The 15131-nt window shown below is 47.3% G+C and overlaps 1 protein-coding gene across 1 annotated transcript in view; it reads left to right on the plus strand.

Annotated features, from left to right (window-relative positions):
• Window positions 1-15131, plus strand: part of LOC146830592 (E3 ubiquitin-protein ligase TRIM39-like) — a 432642-nt gene that overhangs the window by 30494 nt on the left and 387017 nt on the right. Inside the window, exon 3 of the mRNA XM_085603762.1 lies at window positions 13507-13787. Within this exon, the coding sequence (XP_085459888.1) occupies window positions 13507-13787 (281 nt within the window). The remainder of the gene's footprint in view (window positions 1-13506; window positions 13788-15131) is intronic.

Here is a 15131-nt window from a genome sequence, read left to right on the forward strand (position 1 = left end):
GAAGTCTTCACTTGGAGAGCTCGATCTAAAACGCTCCTTCTAGCTCCTCGCCTATCTCCTCTCTGCTCAACCCTCGGGGCGCTGTCCCTAATACGAAACCCCAAAACACTGAACACGCCTTCTGGCACACCTCCTCGACCAGGTCTTCTTCCTGTAATTTTCCATTCAGCTCCGTCCATCTTCCCTCGTCCATCAGCTTGGCCTTGAGTCCCAGACAGCGTCGGCACTAGGAGTTACGATTGGCACATTCCAATGCACTCCCATGTCTGGCTTTTTCCATAATTCAACGGTTAAACAAAGACCTTTTTACTAACGAACCAACTGTCCTTGCACCTGCGGTGAGATCACAGAGTGAAGAAATACTTCGCATCCCTTACTTCTACGATTTACTGCAGCCTAAAACCTCTGCTAAAATAAATCACTTGCGGCCTACCGCATACAGCTAACATAAGAAAGTACCAGGCCTTTCTCGTCCACGATATATGTAACTTCGGGCCTCTACTGGGTTAAATACACTATTAAATTACATTCTAACATTCGTGCTTCTATTTTCACATACATGAATAAATGCCATACATTAATTAATCCAATCGAAGTACACATTTAGTCGGGTACATTGCATTAAACAGAAACTTATCATTTTACATCTCCTTGAATACATACATTATATGTTTTCCGCATCTCCTAATGCTTCTACATTGCGACATAGCTGATACATTTTCTTAATACATTTCGCACAGCACAACTAAAGATACATTCATTATATGCGGGTGCCAACTAACAGTGAATATGATGCACCCCTACAATTTTCAATACATTTAGGCGCTACATCAGTCCCCCCTTTGATGACAACTGTCATCACACCATCATTCTCATTCCTCCTGGACTATAACTGACCTAAACTGCAGTTGCTACCATCCCACCATGTCGAATCCCTTCCATTCTCTTAAGATTCTGATACTGACGATCCTGCAATCTCTCCATTCGCTGCTCATTTGCTCTGAGGGCTCTTTCGGCCTTATTCCCTCTATACCACTTCCAGGCCCTTAAGAGTCCCCACAAACAGATCACACATACCACAGCAATTATAATTGGTTTCAACACAGAACCCAGGAATCCCATTCCTAAGTTCACAAACCAAGTCCCCACTCGACCAAATCCTTGGCTAATCTTTTCCCACACATTCTCTTCCGTCAAATCTTCTATTTCCTTATGGATCGTGGTGATGTTGACTATATACTTCGCCAGGTCCTTACTGTTGTCTGGAATATACGTGCAACATTCTTGGACCTTCAATAATTTACAGACTCCGCCCTCTTTTGCCAATAATACGTCTAACGCGAGTCGATTCTGCAAAACCATATTCCGTATCGACAACATCTCTCCATTCACCAACAGCAATGACCTCGCCGAATTCATCGACAATTCATCCACCACAGTCGCCAACTTCCTTATCTTTACATCATTCAGGACCATACCCAAACTAGGTATTGTCACTCCGTATATGTCCCCAATCACCATTCCTACATTCACAGCTCTCCGCACTTCCGAGTGCCTTCCCGTCTCTAACAATTTCAAATCTTCTGTATGATAAATCTTTGGGAATATAATGGCCAAGTAACACGTACCATACCAATTCGCAGGTAATATCACATATGCATTGCTTCCACACACATAATACACAGTCGGAATCACCTGTATAGACTTCTGCAAGAAATCTTTAGCCGAGTCCTCCATAGTAAGTATGTTCACACGTACTATGCCCCACTAAAACCTTCTCCTTAGGAGTTTGGGGCCGGGCAACACACAACTTTCCCCTCTGTACCTCATCCAATGCAATTGGTCCAGAACTTCCCTTGGATTTATGCCATCTCTCCTCATCCGTCCAATCCACTGGACTATCTCCTGTATCTCGTGTCTGAGTCAATTTTCTATACCTATCCTCTATCTGGCCTATGAACTTCTTTTCCGTTTCGGACAACCAGCATGTCAAATTATGTCTATGAGCATAAGCAGTATCTAGCTTCGCAGTCGGCCTAAAATACTTCCGAAGCCTATCCTCTGTCTTATAATAGTCATATTTATTCAAATGCTTGTATGCCGGAACTTCGGGAAGTACTGTGTCATAATTTGAGAAGAAATACTCAAACTGTTTCCTTTCATAAAACAAACTAAGCAATAGGCTGCAAGAGATCCCATATGTCAGTGGGAGATGATGGTACCTAATACCCTCATCTACCGAAGCAGGCAACTGCATACACACATAACAATCTTTCGCATCCATCGCATCCATCGCATCCACATATTCGTACAACAGTTTCGCATATGCATTGAGTTTGAAGTCGGCTCTGGACAAATCTATGTGGAACATACGATTCTCCTCGAGCGTCTGAACTCTCTGATCCCTGTCAGTGACCCCTCCCTGTCTTGGAGTGGTAGGTGTGGGTGCACACTGAACCTCCCCCTCCTGTCTATGGGCCACCATGTATGAAGTCACTACTACTGCAAATATGACCGCTATCACTACTCCTAACAGTGTGCCTATCACTATTTTAGCTCTACGATGCGCATTCCCAGGTTCCGCCATCTCTGAAATGTTCTCAATGTTCAATATAGTCTCTGCAGACACAAGTCTCTTCCTCATCCAAGGAGTTCCATCCAACTGCTCTCTCGACCCAGGGAACTTTTTAGCAAAGATTAATTTCTCGTTTCTTCTGATCAACCAGGCTTCCCTAACTCTTCTTTGTCCTTCAACGGAAAATCCCTAAATTTATTCTTCTTCCACTCGGGCCTAGGTTATCTTCTTTTCAACTTTGATGCGCAACAACTTCACAATCAATCCAGAATAACTGCCGGTCCCAACAGTTCTAGGACCGCCTGCAGTATTTCAAGCTTAAGGGTTGTCAGTTCTTGGGGTGCGGGTATAACTGCAAAGGTTGGGAAGTCTAGCGTTTCCAAAATCAGACCACGGATGATACTCAAGAATGGAGGATTCGGAATATTGATGGTCAATACTCCTTCGATCTCCAAGCCTGGAATCTTCAACAACACTTCCACTCTCGGAAACGGGAGACTGTTGACCAGTGTGATCGACCTCAATCTTCCCGTGTTCAGTAAGCTTGGCATCAGTCACTGTGTATGCCCACTCTGGTGAGGAGTACTTTTGGCTTGGCACTCTGGTTCGCTTCGATCTTCTCAGAGCACCTTGGGGTCGATCTACGTCTTCTTGCTCTGCTTCAGATTCTTCAGAGACTGGGGCAAGATCAATTCTGGGTGCTGGTTTCAAGTTCTCCCGCCTCTGACTCACGGGCCAAACTTTTCTTGCTTCTGTGGCACCTCCGCGCTACCTTCTGGTACCCTGTGCACTGTTTTCTTCCTCGGCAGAATCTGACTCAGTACTGCCCCCTGCAGCTCTTTCTTCTTCTTCCGAGTCTCTTTCAGCGTTATTTTCAAGTCCTTGGTTCAGTGCACAACCAGCTACGTCAGCAACCCCTACAGCTTGACTTGCCCTCTCAGGTGGCTCTGCCACCTCAACTGGGTTTTCGGTCTCAAGAGGGGCTGTTTCTTCCAAGGGTGCTGGAACTCTACGGGTATGGGAGGCGTGTATCCAGTTCGGCAGTCCCCCACATTTCACTGCTGTATTCGTAATCAAGATAATCTGGTATGGCCCGCGCCAGCGAGCATCCAGACAACTCTTCCTCACGTGTTTGCGCACCAATACCCAGTCGCCTGGGCACAGGTCGTGGCACAGGCCGCTTGCGGCGGGAACCGTTGCTGTCTGCACCTGCTGAGACACAGAACGGACCACGTCAGCCAGGCCTTTACAATAGTCCAAAATCATGTCATCAGTGATGTTAATCAAAGCAGTAGCAGGTATTGCTGGCAAGCGCATCACTCTCCCCATTATTATCTCGTGGGGTGACAATCCAGTCCTCCTATCGGGTACACTCCGGAGACTCATGAGAACTAAAGGTAATGCATCTGGCCATTTCATGGATGTCGAGGAGCATACTTTCGCCATTCGGGCCTTCAAAGTTCCATTAACTTGCTCCACAATCCCTGAAGCCTCTGGTCGGTAGCTGCAATGCAATCTTTGGTCTACATTTAAGGCAGCACAAAGCAGCTTCATGATTTCACTATGGAAATGAGTCCCTCTGTCTGATTCAAAAGAGGTCGGGAACCCGTACCTCGGGATTAATTCCCTCAATAGCAACTTAGCTACGGTGAGTGTGCCACACCTACGTGTTGGGTAAGCTTCCACCCACCTGGAAAAGACACAGACTATAACTAATATGTACCTCAACCCATTACACTTCGGCATTTCAACAAAATCCAGCTGCATCCTATTAAAAGGTCCACCTGACCTACCTATGTGACTCAACGTCACAGCGGTCCTTTTCCCGTCATTCATCTGCTGACAGGTAACACACCTCTGACACACAGCCTCAGCTACTGTTCGAAACTTCGGATTATACCACATTTGGCGAAACACTCGCATCATTGCATCCCTGCCAAGATGCACAGAACCATGTATCAGTCTCACCATGGGGCTCAACAAACTTTCCGGTAACACAGCACGTCCATCACTCGAAACCCATATATCCACCTCTCCTTTCTCACATCCCGCTCGTATCCAACTGTCCCGCTCTTGGTCGGTGACCCCATCTTGCAACTGCTTCAGTTCCTCCCATGAGTCTGCCATAGCTAACATCACAGTGTAATCTGTTTTCTCTTCGCTTTCTGCAACGTGATTTTCAGTATAATTACATCCCTGCTCTGCACAAAATCGAGCAACCTCATCTGCGTAATTATTACCCAATGACACAAAATCAGTTCCCTTAGTGTGTGCAGAACCTTTAACAACAGCAATTTCATCTGGGCTTTGCAAGGCTTCCAACAATTGTCGTACATAATCCCCATTCCTAATGGGTGAACCAGAAGATGTCATAAACCCTCTCTGGGACCATAGCTGTCCGAAGTCGTGAACTACGCCAAACCCATATTGGCTATCTGTGTAAATCGTTACACGGATCTTATCAGCGGCCAAACAGGCACGGGTCAGCGCAATAAGCTCAGCCACCTGTGCGGAGTGTAACCCTTCTAAACAAGCAGCTTCCACTACCCCTGAGATGGTACACACAGCAAACGCTGCTCTCAGTCGACCGACACTGTCTCTTAATCATGAACCGTCCACAAAGAAAATCTCATCCGAAACTGGGAGCGGTTCATCGACAATGTCAGGCCTCGGTTTGGTGCATAGTTCCGTCACATCGAGACAATCATGGTCCTCACAATCTTCATCATCATTTACATTTGGAATAGGCAACAAGGTAGCAGAATTTAAAACAGAACACCTCTTCAACGTTACATTATCTGCAGCAAGGATAACTTGTTCATAACGAGTCAGTCTATTATTCGTGAGGTGCTGTCTTTTAGTCCTAGTCATCAGTAATTCAACAGAATGTGGTACATGAACAGTAAGCGGATGCCCCATCACAATGCTCTCACATCTTTCGATACTGACACCGGTTGCAGCAACGGATCTGAGACATCCGGGCAACGCAGAAGCTACTGGATCTAGTGTAGCTGAAAAATAGGCAACTGGTCTACGGACTCCTCCGTGACTCTGAGTCAACACTGCTAATACGCAACCTTCCTTTTCGCAACAGAATAAGGCAAATGCCTTGTTATAGCCTGGCATCCTCAAAGCTGGAGCGGTGCACAAAGCTTCTCTCAGCCTCAAGAACGACTTTAAGCAGTCTTCGTCCCATGGTACCGGATCACTCACATCCTTTCGCGTCAGCCGCTGTAAAGGCTTCGCTTCAAAGGAGAAGTTTGGGATCCACTGGCGGCAATAGCCCACCATGCCCAAAAACATTCTGACCTCCCTCTGAGTCGAAGGAACTGGCATCCTCAAAATCGCATCAATGCGATCTGGAGACACCTTCCTCTTTCCCTTCTCAATCCGGTGCCCCAAATACTGTACTTCTCTCAAACAGTATTGCAGTTTATTTGGAGACACCTTGTGACCGTTCTCTCCCAAGTAATTCAACAAAGCAACTGTGTCAATTCTGCAGGCGTCTTCCGTCTCCGACGCAACAAGCAGATCATCGATGTATTGCACTAAAACAGAGTTTTGTGGCAACACAAGACCTTCGAGATTCTTCTTCAAGATCTGATTAAAGATAGATGGGCTCTCCGTGTACCCCTGTGGGATACGACACCACGTTAACACGCGGTTCTCCAGCCTGAATGCAAAAAGAAATCGGCTCTCCTCATGCAGAGGAATCGAGAAAAATGCTTGACACAAGTCAATCACCGTGAACCATTCAGCTTCACATGGGATCTGAAATAGGATCACGGATGGATTCGGTACCACTGGACAACATGGAACAACTATTTCGTTTATTTTCCGCAGATCTTGCACAATCCTAAATTTCACGCTTGGCTTCTGTAGCCCCATAATGGGCGAATTACATGGGCTACCCATAATCTCCATCAGTATTTCCTGCCTTATCATGGACTCAATCACAGGTTTAATCGATTCGACTGTTTCCGGGGATACTTATACTGGGGTGTCCTCGGGAATTCTGCGTTTGGCTTAACCTGGATTTTCACCGGATCTCCTCCCTTGACTAGACCAATTTCCTCGCCACTAAGATCCCATACATCGTTAGACACTGAATCTCTCAGATCAACTGGAAGTTCCTCCACCGTTAAGGCTGGGTACATTTCCACGCATGCGCTCTGATTTGCAACCTTAAAGGTCGCATCGTCATCTCTCGTCTGTACCTCCACTCCTTTCGGGGTACAGTAGATCGTACAATTGAGTTTGCACAGTAAATCTCTTCCTAACAGGCAAATCGGACTAGAGTCGCACACCACGAACTGGTGCCTATCACTGAAATGTCCTATCCTTATTGGAATTGGCTCCGTCAGCGGACTAACCAGCTTCTTATTTGCCACTCCAACGACCTGGATACTCTGTCCAGAAAGGGCCAACCGTGGAACCACGGCCGACCTTATAGTCAATCTAGTGGCTCCCGTATCAACCAGAAAGGTCGTAGGATGGCCGTCAAGATCTGCTTCCACAAAGGGTCCTGCCTGGTCCACTTCTAGAATGGCTCTAAGCATACAGTCCTCGTTAGACCCTAATCGGGCCAACAAGCTTATCTCATTTCCCTCACTCACTTCAAACATTAGCATCTGCAAGTAAGTGCGAGCTCCCTGCTGTACAGTCTGTATTCTGGGTGGCTGGGGAACCTGCATCTGCGGGACGCCAGTCCCCCCTTTCACCATTCTAGGTCTGGTTACTGTCTGTACCGCCTCTGTCCCAGGGACCTGAACTACCTCTCCTTCCGGCTGCGTCTGATTCCATGGATTCAGGGGACACTCGCGTCTCCAGTGTCCAATCTGATGACACTGGTGACAAGCTGTAGTCTTTTTTAAGATCGCCACATCCATCCCCATCCTAGGGTCTATTGGTCTTGGCCTTCCTTGCCCCTGAACGTTCTGATTTCCTGCCTGATAATTCCCCTGTCTCCTTACCACTGCTCCGCCATTAGGCTGTCCCTGAGCGGTTTGCATCTGAACAAGCATGAGATTATCCTTCAATTTCCTATGCTTAGATTCAATCTCATCAGAACAGTACCGAGCGTACCGCAAAATTTCGTCAACCGGTTTATTCTGCCAACACATCAAATGTTGCTGTATCATAAGGCTAACCTCTGGCCTCAATCCCAACACAAATTTTGAGACAAACTGTCCCATATCCTTTGTGTCCAACGCGTCTAGGCCACTGTACTGCTTAAAAGCCCTTAATCCAACGACCCTTTTCTCCTCCAGTTCCTGGTCACTGTACTGCAACCTATGGCTTCCTTGCAAGGTTTTAGTCTTAGACAAATCTACCTCATATCGCCTAGCCAATTCTGACAATTTCTCATGTGCCGCTCGTGCCTTCCGAATCACATCCTTCGCCACAAAAAGTATTTCGTCCGGTCCATATGTTACCACTCTCTCAAGGGATAAGCTTCCGCTTATCATTTCATCCACTTCTGCTTTTAGCCTTACTACATCTATCATTCCAGCTCCTAGGGCTCCCTTCAGGACCTCACGGCAGACCACCCTTCCTCTACCGTCTTCCTCACATTCCTGGTCCTGCGACCTCCCTTCTCGAAACCTTTCCCTTGGAGCGGACCGATCTCCGAAGCTAACCTGCTCTCTCTCTGCCATTCTTACCCTCGGGTCCTGGCCTCTCTGTGGCGGTACCCATGATCGTAAATCTGATCTCGACTCCATCAGGGACCTCGGCCTCTCCGGTCTCTGCTCTCTTTGCTCCCCGGAGGAATCTGACATGGCTGGCAAAGGTGTACTCCATTCTATAGGGTTCGGGTTCCGGGTCATTGCACCTGCCAGGCCACTTTCTGCGACCTCTCCCCTGACCTCCTCGGTTGTCCGCTCCGGGTTTTCACCCTCTCCTGTATCTGGGTGGTAAATCGAAACTATAGGTCCAATGGTAACCGGTACCTTAAAGGCGTCCGGTAACCTCCCCTCTCTCTCTACCTTTACGCTTGCCTCAGACGGGCTCCTCGTACTCTCTGTTCCTATTGAGAGTCTCCCTTCTACTCTCATTTCTGAATTGCTTATTACTCTCCTCGTATCTTCTATTTGAACCAATGTCCCCTCTGGGACTTCTGTGTTATACGGAGGTGGTCTCTCTGACAATAACCTTTCCAATAAGTCATCGTCTATGTCACTCTCATCCTCTTCTTCTGACTTTACATTCCTTACCCCCTCTGATGTAATCAACAAGGGGTAAAGTCTCTCCTCCTCTATCGCCTGCACCCTCCATCTTTTCTCCGCTGCATCCCATCTAGCATCCTGATAAGCCCTGATCGATTTCTTCACTCTTTCCTGATTCCTCCCTCTATCCCTATCATGCGCTGCTCTGATCCACGCATGTAGTGCTTCAAACTGTGTGGGCCTTGGCAAAGGTCGTAACCCCGCCATTACAGATTTCAACTGGTACATCACTGCTATCCTGAACGAGCCATATCTCGGGAATGCTAATTCCCCTTCACTTTGGGTCATTTTATGCCAATTCTCAAGCCAAATAATCGTGTGCAAACCCACATTCTTTGCCATATAATGTGCTGGAGTGTCCTCGGGAGGGGCCTCTTCTCCCTCTAGAGTAACCACATGCTTATCTCCTCTACACATTTCTCGAAAAACCTTAAAACACTTCATGATTGACAAATTCGGTCTCACACACTGTTTACCTCTTGATATCAAATCCTCCAATAACAGCGCGACTAACACCAACCGACCTATCACAGCGCGACACTCTCTGGCGTCACCCGTCTTCGTTCGCAGCAGTTCCCTCTCCTTACCGTTTACCTTTCACACCCGCACTCGTCCCATTCATACCCTACATACAAGTTACTCGCCTGGCTGTCCGTCCACAGCCTCTGACTGTTCGTCCACAGTCCCTCAAAATTGTTGACCTCGGCTGGCAACTATCTGTCGCCTCTGATAGGTTACAAATACTCAAGTCCACATGCAGCAACTCACGACCAGCGTCAAGTTGCCATGCACTCACACATTCACTCCCCCTATCTCGGTCCAGGTGATCGATGGTACCTCACGATCTCCTTTGGGTGGTCAACAAAATCTACCACGGGTGTCTTCTACACCACACTTCCCGGGCTGCGCGCGCTCACAGCCTGATCTCGCAATTATTCAACATTCACTCTAACTCTGCAAGACATCACACAACAAATCAACACCGCAATCTACAACATCTCATCCTGTTGATACTCACTCCACGAACTGCTGCTTCCTGCCGCACTGCTACTCGCCGTCTATGTTCATCATCCGCCGTCGTCCGCTGCTCACCATCTGATGATTCGCCGCTACTTATCGTCTATGGGTCTCGAGGATCACTTATCTTATCTAATCGTCCCTCGCTATCGGAAGTAACCATCCTACTCTGCTACCAACTGCTGGGGCCCAATTTATCTCAAGAACCCACTCTGGTCGAATTAACCTTTTTACTTGCCCAATAGCGTGGAGGGAGCAAACACAATTATCAAAGAATACCTTCCGCAATTTGACATAATTGAAGACTTGGAGGTCAATTTCTATTCCTTTCGGAATTTTATTATCAGGAAAAACATCTGCAGATACAAGCACCTTAGCACAAGGTTCAACAAATAAATGGGTACTAATACAAAAGCCACTCTACGAAGAATCTGCATACGACTGAATATGAACAAAAGCACGGCCTCTAAAAGCATGAGGTAGATAACTACCAAGCTAATGTCGATGTTAGGAATCATTAAACCAAAGCATTTCTGTCCCTACTCTATGCTGGATGACATCCCTGCTTACCATTCCCTTGAGACCCAAGAACTCGTGAAAAGGTGTCAGAAGTGAACTTCCTAAGAAGTCTTCACTTGGAGAGCTCGATCTAAAACGCTCCTTCTAGCTCCTCGCCTATCTCCTCTCTGCTCAACCCTCAGGGCGCTGTCCCTAATACGAAACCCCAAAACACAGAACACGCCTTCTGGCACACCTCCTCGACCAGGTCTTCTTCCAGTAATTTTCCATTCAGCTCCGTCCATCTTCCCTCGTCCATCAGCTTGGCCTTGAGTCCCAGACAGCGTTGGCACTAGGAGTTACGATTGGCACATTCCAATGCACTCCCATGTCTGGCTTTCTCCATAATTCAACGGTCAAACAAAGACCTTTTTACTAACGAACCAACTGTTCTTGCACCTGCGGTGAGATCACAGAGTGAAGAAATACTTCGCATCCCTTACTTCTACGATTTACTGCAGCCTAAAACCTCTGCTAAAATAAATCACTTGCGGCCTACCGCATACAGCGGAAAGTACCAGGCCTTTCTCGTCCACGATATATGTGACTTCGGGCCTCTACTGGGTTAAATACACTATTAAATTACATTCTAACATTCGTGCTTCTATTTTCACATACATGAATAAATGCCATACATGAATTAATCCAATCGAATTACACATTTAGTCAGGTACATTGAATTAAACAGAAACTTATCATTTTACATCTCCTTGAATACATACATTATATGTTTTCCGCATCTCCTAATGCTTCTACATTGCGACATAGTTGATACATTTTCTTAATACATTTCGCACAGAACAACTAAAGATACGTTCATTATATGCGGGTGCCAACTAACAGTGAATATGATGCACCCCTACAATTTTCAATACATTTAGGCGCTACATCAACTCCCACCTCCGGTCTCCATCGCTGCCTTCTGGTTGTTGGCGAGTTTATACTTGGTTTTGTGCTTCACATCATTCCAGCGCCTCTTGACCTCTTCAATTGACCGCTTCAGCACTCCGACTGCATTCACCTTGTCCATGATGGACTGCCATATCCCATTTTTTGTTGGCAATGACGCAGTGTATGTGACGGATAGTAGTTGATGGTGTTCTATCACCTCCGTTATCAGGATCCTGTTTTCTTGTGGACTGAACTGCGTCTTCCTCTTCTTCTTGTCCTTGCCTTTCCCTGACCCCTGGGCATTCGGGGGGCTTGTGGGGTTCGCATTTTCCTCTGCACTCGGTCCGGGTACATCCATGGTGCTACGCAGTTTATTTATTTTTTTACTGCTTTTATGGTGCATTTTCCCTCATGAGGCGTGTGAATTGCAGGGCTGTCGCTGGTTATCGCTGATTTTTGTATCGCGATTTGGGACATCGGCGCTTTTTTCGCGTTGGTGTTTCGCATTTTTCCGGCGTCGCGTTATCGTGAGACTATCGCATGGTGCCGCCGGGTTGAGAATACTACGCTAACACAGTGTTATTTTCACGCGATGGACTGCGATGTGAGAAGTTGCTTTACGATAATTTTGCGATAATTAACACACATTCTTGAGAATATCCCCCTATGAGTGGCTGATATTCAAGATTCGTAATTGGTAATTAAATGGTTGCACCCCCCTACTTAAGATAGAGTGAAACTGCATATGCCATCCCTTTTGCATCTACATCTGAAAAGGTAGTACTGGTTAACAGACAGCGGCATAGGAAGGGGGGTGCGGAGGGTCCGGGCAGCCCCGGGTGTCATCACCGAGGGGGGTGACAAAATGGCAAAAATGTGTTTTTAAAATATAAAAATTACACTTTCAACTGTAAGCATCTTATTTTTCCAACTTTCTTTAATAATTTCAATGTGGGGGGTTGGGGGGAGGGGGGTTTGACAGGAATTTTTCCGCACCGTGTACCACCTGACCTTGCTACGCCACTGTTAACAGATACAATTTCGATGGGCCTGCTGGCAGCAGTATGTGAGCATGGGGCATATCAGCAAGGAACGGCGATGAATAACACAAAGCGCACGTAGCGCTTTGTTATTCATCGCCGTTTATCTCTGCAATTTATCGCCCTGCTAGCGCGTTATTAACAACGCGTTACTCCAGGGTGATAAAAAATCCAGAGATAGCGGGGGAAATCGCAGTTTTGCAGCCATGTAAATATTGCGATGTGCACATCAGCGATATTTGCAAGGCTGTACTGCCCAGTGACGCCCACTTTGCATCTCATTAGAGATGCAAAGGGAGGCGTCGGGAAAAAGGGTGCTAACATGCGATTATGCATGTTAGCACCCTCTTGTAAATAGGGCAATAGTTTTATCTCCGCTTTTTTGGCTTTTAAAGCCCAAAAAGCGGAGATAAAGCCCTTGTTAATATGCCCCCATGGCCTTTATGATTTGTCATCTCTGGGCTCGGCAGGTAGTTGTACTGTGGACATTCTTTGCGCAATAACGCATGTGCCTAAGGGAATCTGCCTGGCTGTCTGATGTCAGGCAGCTCTGCACAGTAGGCAATCATTATTATAGAAAATGGATGGTCATTGCTTTTTACAATTACCCTCCACAAGTCTGTGAAATTAGAAGGGCGCAGTCCCTCAGCCCACCAATAGAAACCCCCGCACTTCAGCAGAATTGCGAGCTGGCACCCCCGCTGTTCTTCTTGTTACTGGGTTATAATCTAAAATATTTAGTGACACAGCATGGCTTCCACCAAGCACTTATCTTGCCATATAAACGTGACAGCAGATGCTGTATATTTTTAGGTGTCTCCAGAGACATTCCACCTCAAGGGGAAGTACGGATCATCCGTCATTCACTGCAGGTGTGATTTATGATACGCTGCAAATAAACAAACTACCACAGGGGGGCAGCAGAGCCCACACATCCTCTAGCGCTGGTCTCCTCCAGGGACATGTCACATACCATCACTTGCCGGCAGCATAGCTCACACACCGCTCACTTCAGATGTGATTTGGAGGGGCCCCTAGGGCCATTACAACCCTACAGGACAGGTGCAGGGCGTGGCGCCTGGCGGTGTTCGATGGAGGGGGCGGGCGGTTTGCATATCTGAAGAGACTTCCCTGTCTCTTCTGTGACAGAGTGAGGAGGCGGACGGTCTCTTTTCATCTTTATTGCTCCCTCCATAAGGGCTCCTCGGACCGTCAGAGCAGCCGCTCCTGCATCACTCGGTGCTCCGGACCACTCCTGCCTCCTCCTGCCGGACAGCATCTCGAGGAGTCAACCTGCACCCTAACATCTTAGAAAGGTTAGGATTGGTCGCAGAGGAGCATCTGTGCCCTATACACCATGAGAAGCTGAAGCTGTTCTGTGAAGAGGATCACACACTCCTGTGTGTCATCTGCCGAGAGTCCAAGGAGCACGAGAGGCACACACCCCGCCCCATAGAGGATGCTGCCCGGGAGCATAAGGTGAGCACATGGTAGATCTACGACAACAGAAACGATCAGGTTAGAACCAAAAAGTGTCACGGGACTAAAAAGAAAAGTAGGCCACGTTAGGAGCTCCCAAACTGTTGCAAACAATTGCTTGGCAATCTGTGGCGAAACAACCAAGAGTTCTCTCACAGCCATCCTTGCACTATTTCCTCTCAGCGCTTACTCTTTACCCCCCCCCCCCCTCCGCCCCCCCGTCACTTCCTCTCACTCTCTTTGTTTCGGCTTCTTTCATCCTCCTCCGCTTGCCTGGTCTCTTTCCTTGGCGTCTTTGAACTCACACGGACCTCCGCGCGCCGGGGCTGTCCACTCCCAGCGTTAAAGAGAGCCACGGCTCACGAGCTCGTCTGGGAGCTAGGGTGAACTGTGGTTGTGTGTTGGCGCCGTCCTCCCGCGGCCTTTGAGTTAGGGTAGGGGGCCCTTAACAGCAAGTATAGACATTGGTAGCAGGATATAATCTCTGGTGCAGGAAGCAGCTTGGTTCCCTGGCAGACAGAGGCTTGGTGAGTAAATGGGGAACAGCCAGGCCTGGAAGGAAGTGTTCTTCTCTTGGCAGCAGGGCTCACAGGGGGAGTTTCATTTGCCAGGTAGTGCAGTCCTTCTGCTCTCCTTGCAGTGCACCCTTCACCCAGTGACACTGACACCCGCCACATAGCTGCCAAGGTTTCAGAGTGCTATGTGTGCCATTTTCATAACTTCATTCAATTCAGGGTAATTATGACTGACATTTCAACGACTATGAGTGACACTTCCTTTTGAGCAAAATCAAGCAATGAAGACGAGAGATTAGAAACATAAATATTAGACATTGCACCCATTTGTGCATCGAGATTGTCTAAATCATGAGCTGAATCCTCACCCTTTATTATAGCATCCACAACATTATGCTTCCAAACAGGGCGTTAAACGTCTGTGATTGTTCAACACCTTTGAGCAATGCTTGTAATTTTTAGGCCAAGGTTATGGTGAAAATGTACTCTATTTTGCTCTGTAGAAAAAATATTACTCTAGTGTGATCAAAACCTTATTATGACGAAGGCTCCCTAGCTGAAATTCAGATCACGTATTACATCTGACTTTTAGCAGTGCCAGTTGAGGATGTGGGTGGAGCTAATAGAGTAAATGGGTGGAGCCAGTGGAGGAAGTGGGTGGAGCTGGATAAAAGAAGGCATGGCCTCCGACAAACATTTGAGCACCTGCACTTCATATTTTACAAATTAAGCACTGCTCCCGCCAGGGTAGTGGCTGCCATGCGCAGCTGCAATTCTCTGGCCTTCCCCCACTTCACAACATTTCAGCTAACACCCTTGTTCGCTAGTG

This window comes from Triturus cristatus, chromosome 5_1 (assembly GCF_964204655.1).
Source record: "Triturus cristatus chromosome 5_1, aTriCri1.1, whole genome shotgun sequence".
In the NCBI taxonomy this organism is placed as follows: domain Eukaryota; kingdom Metazoa; phylum Chordata; class Amphibia; order Caudata; family Salamandridae; genus Triturus; species Triturus cristatus.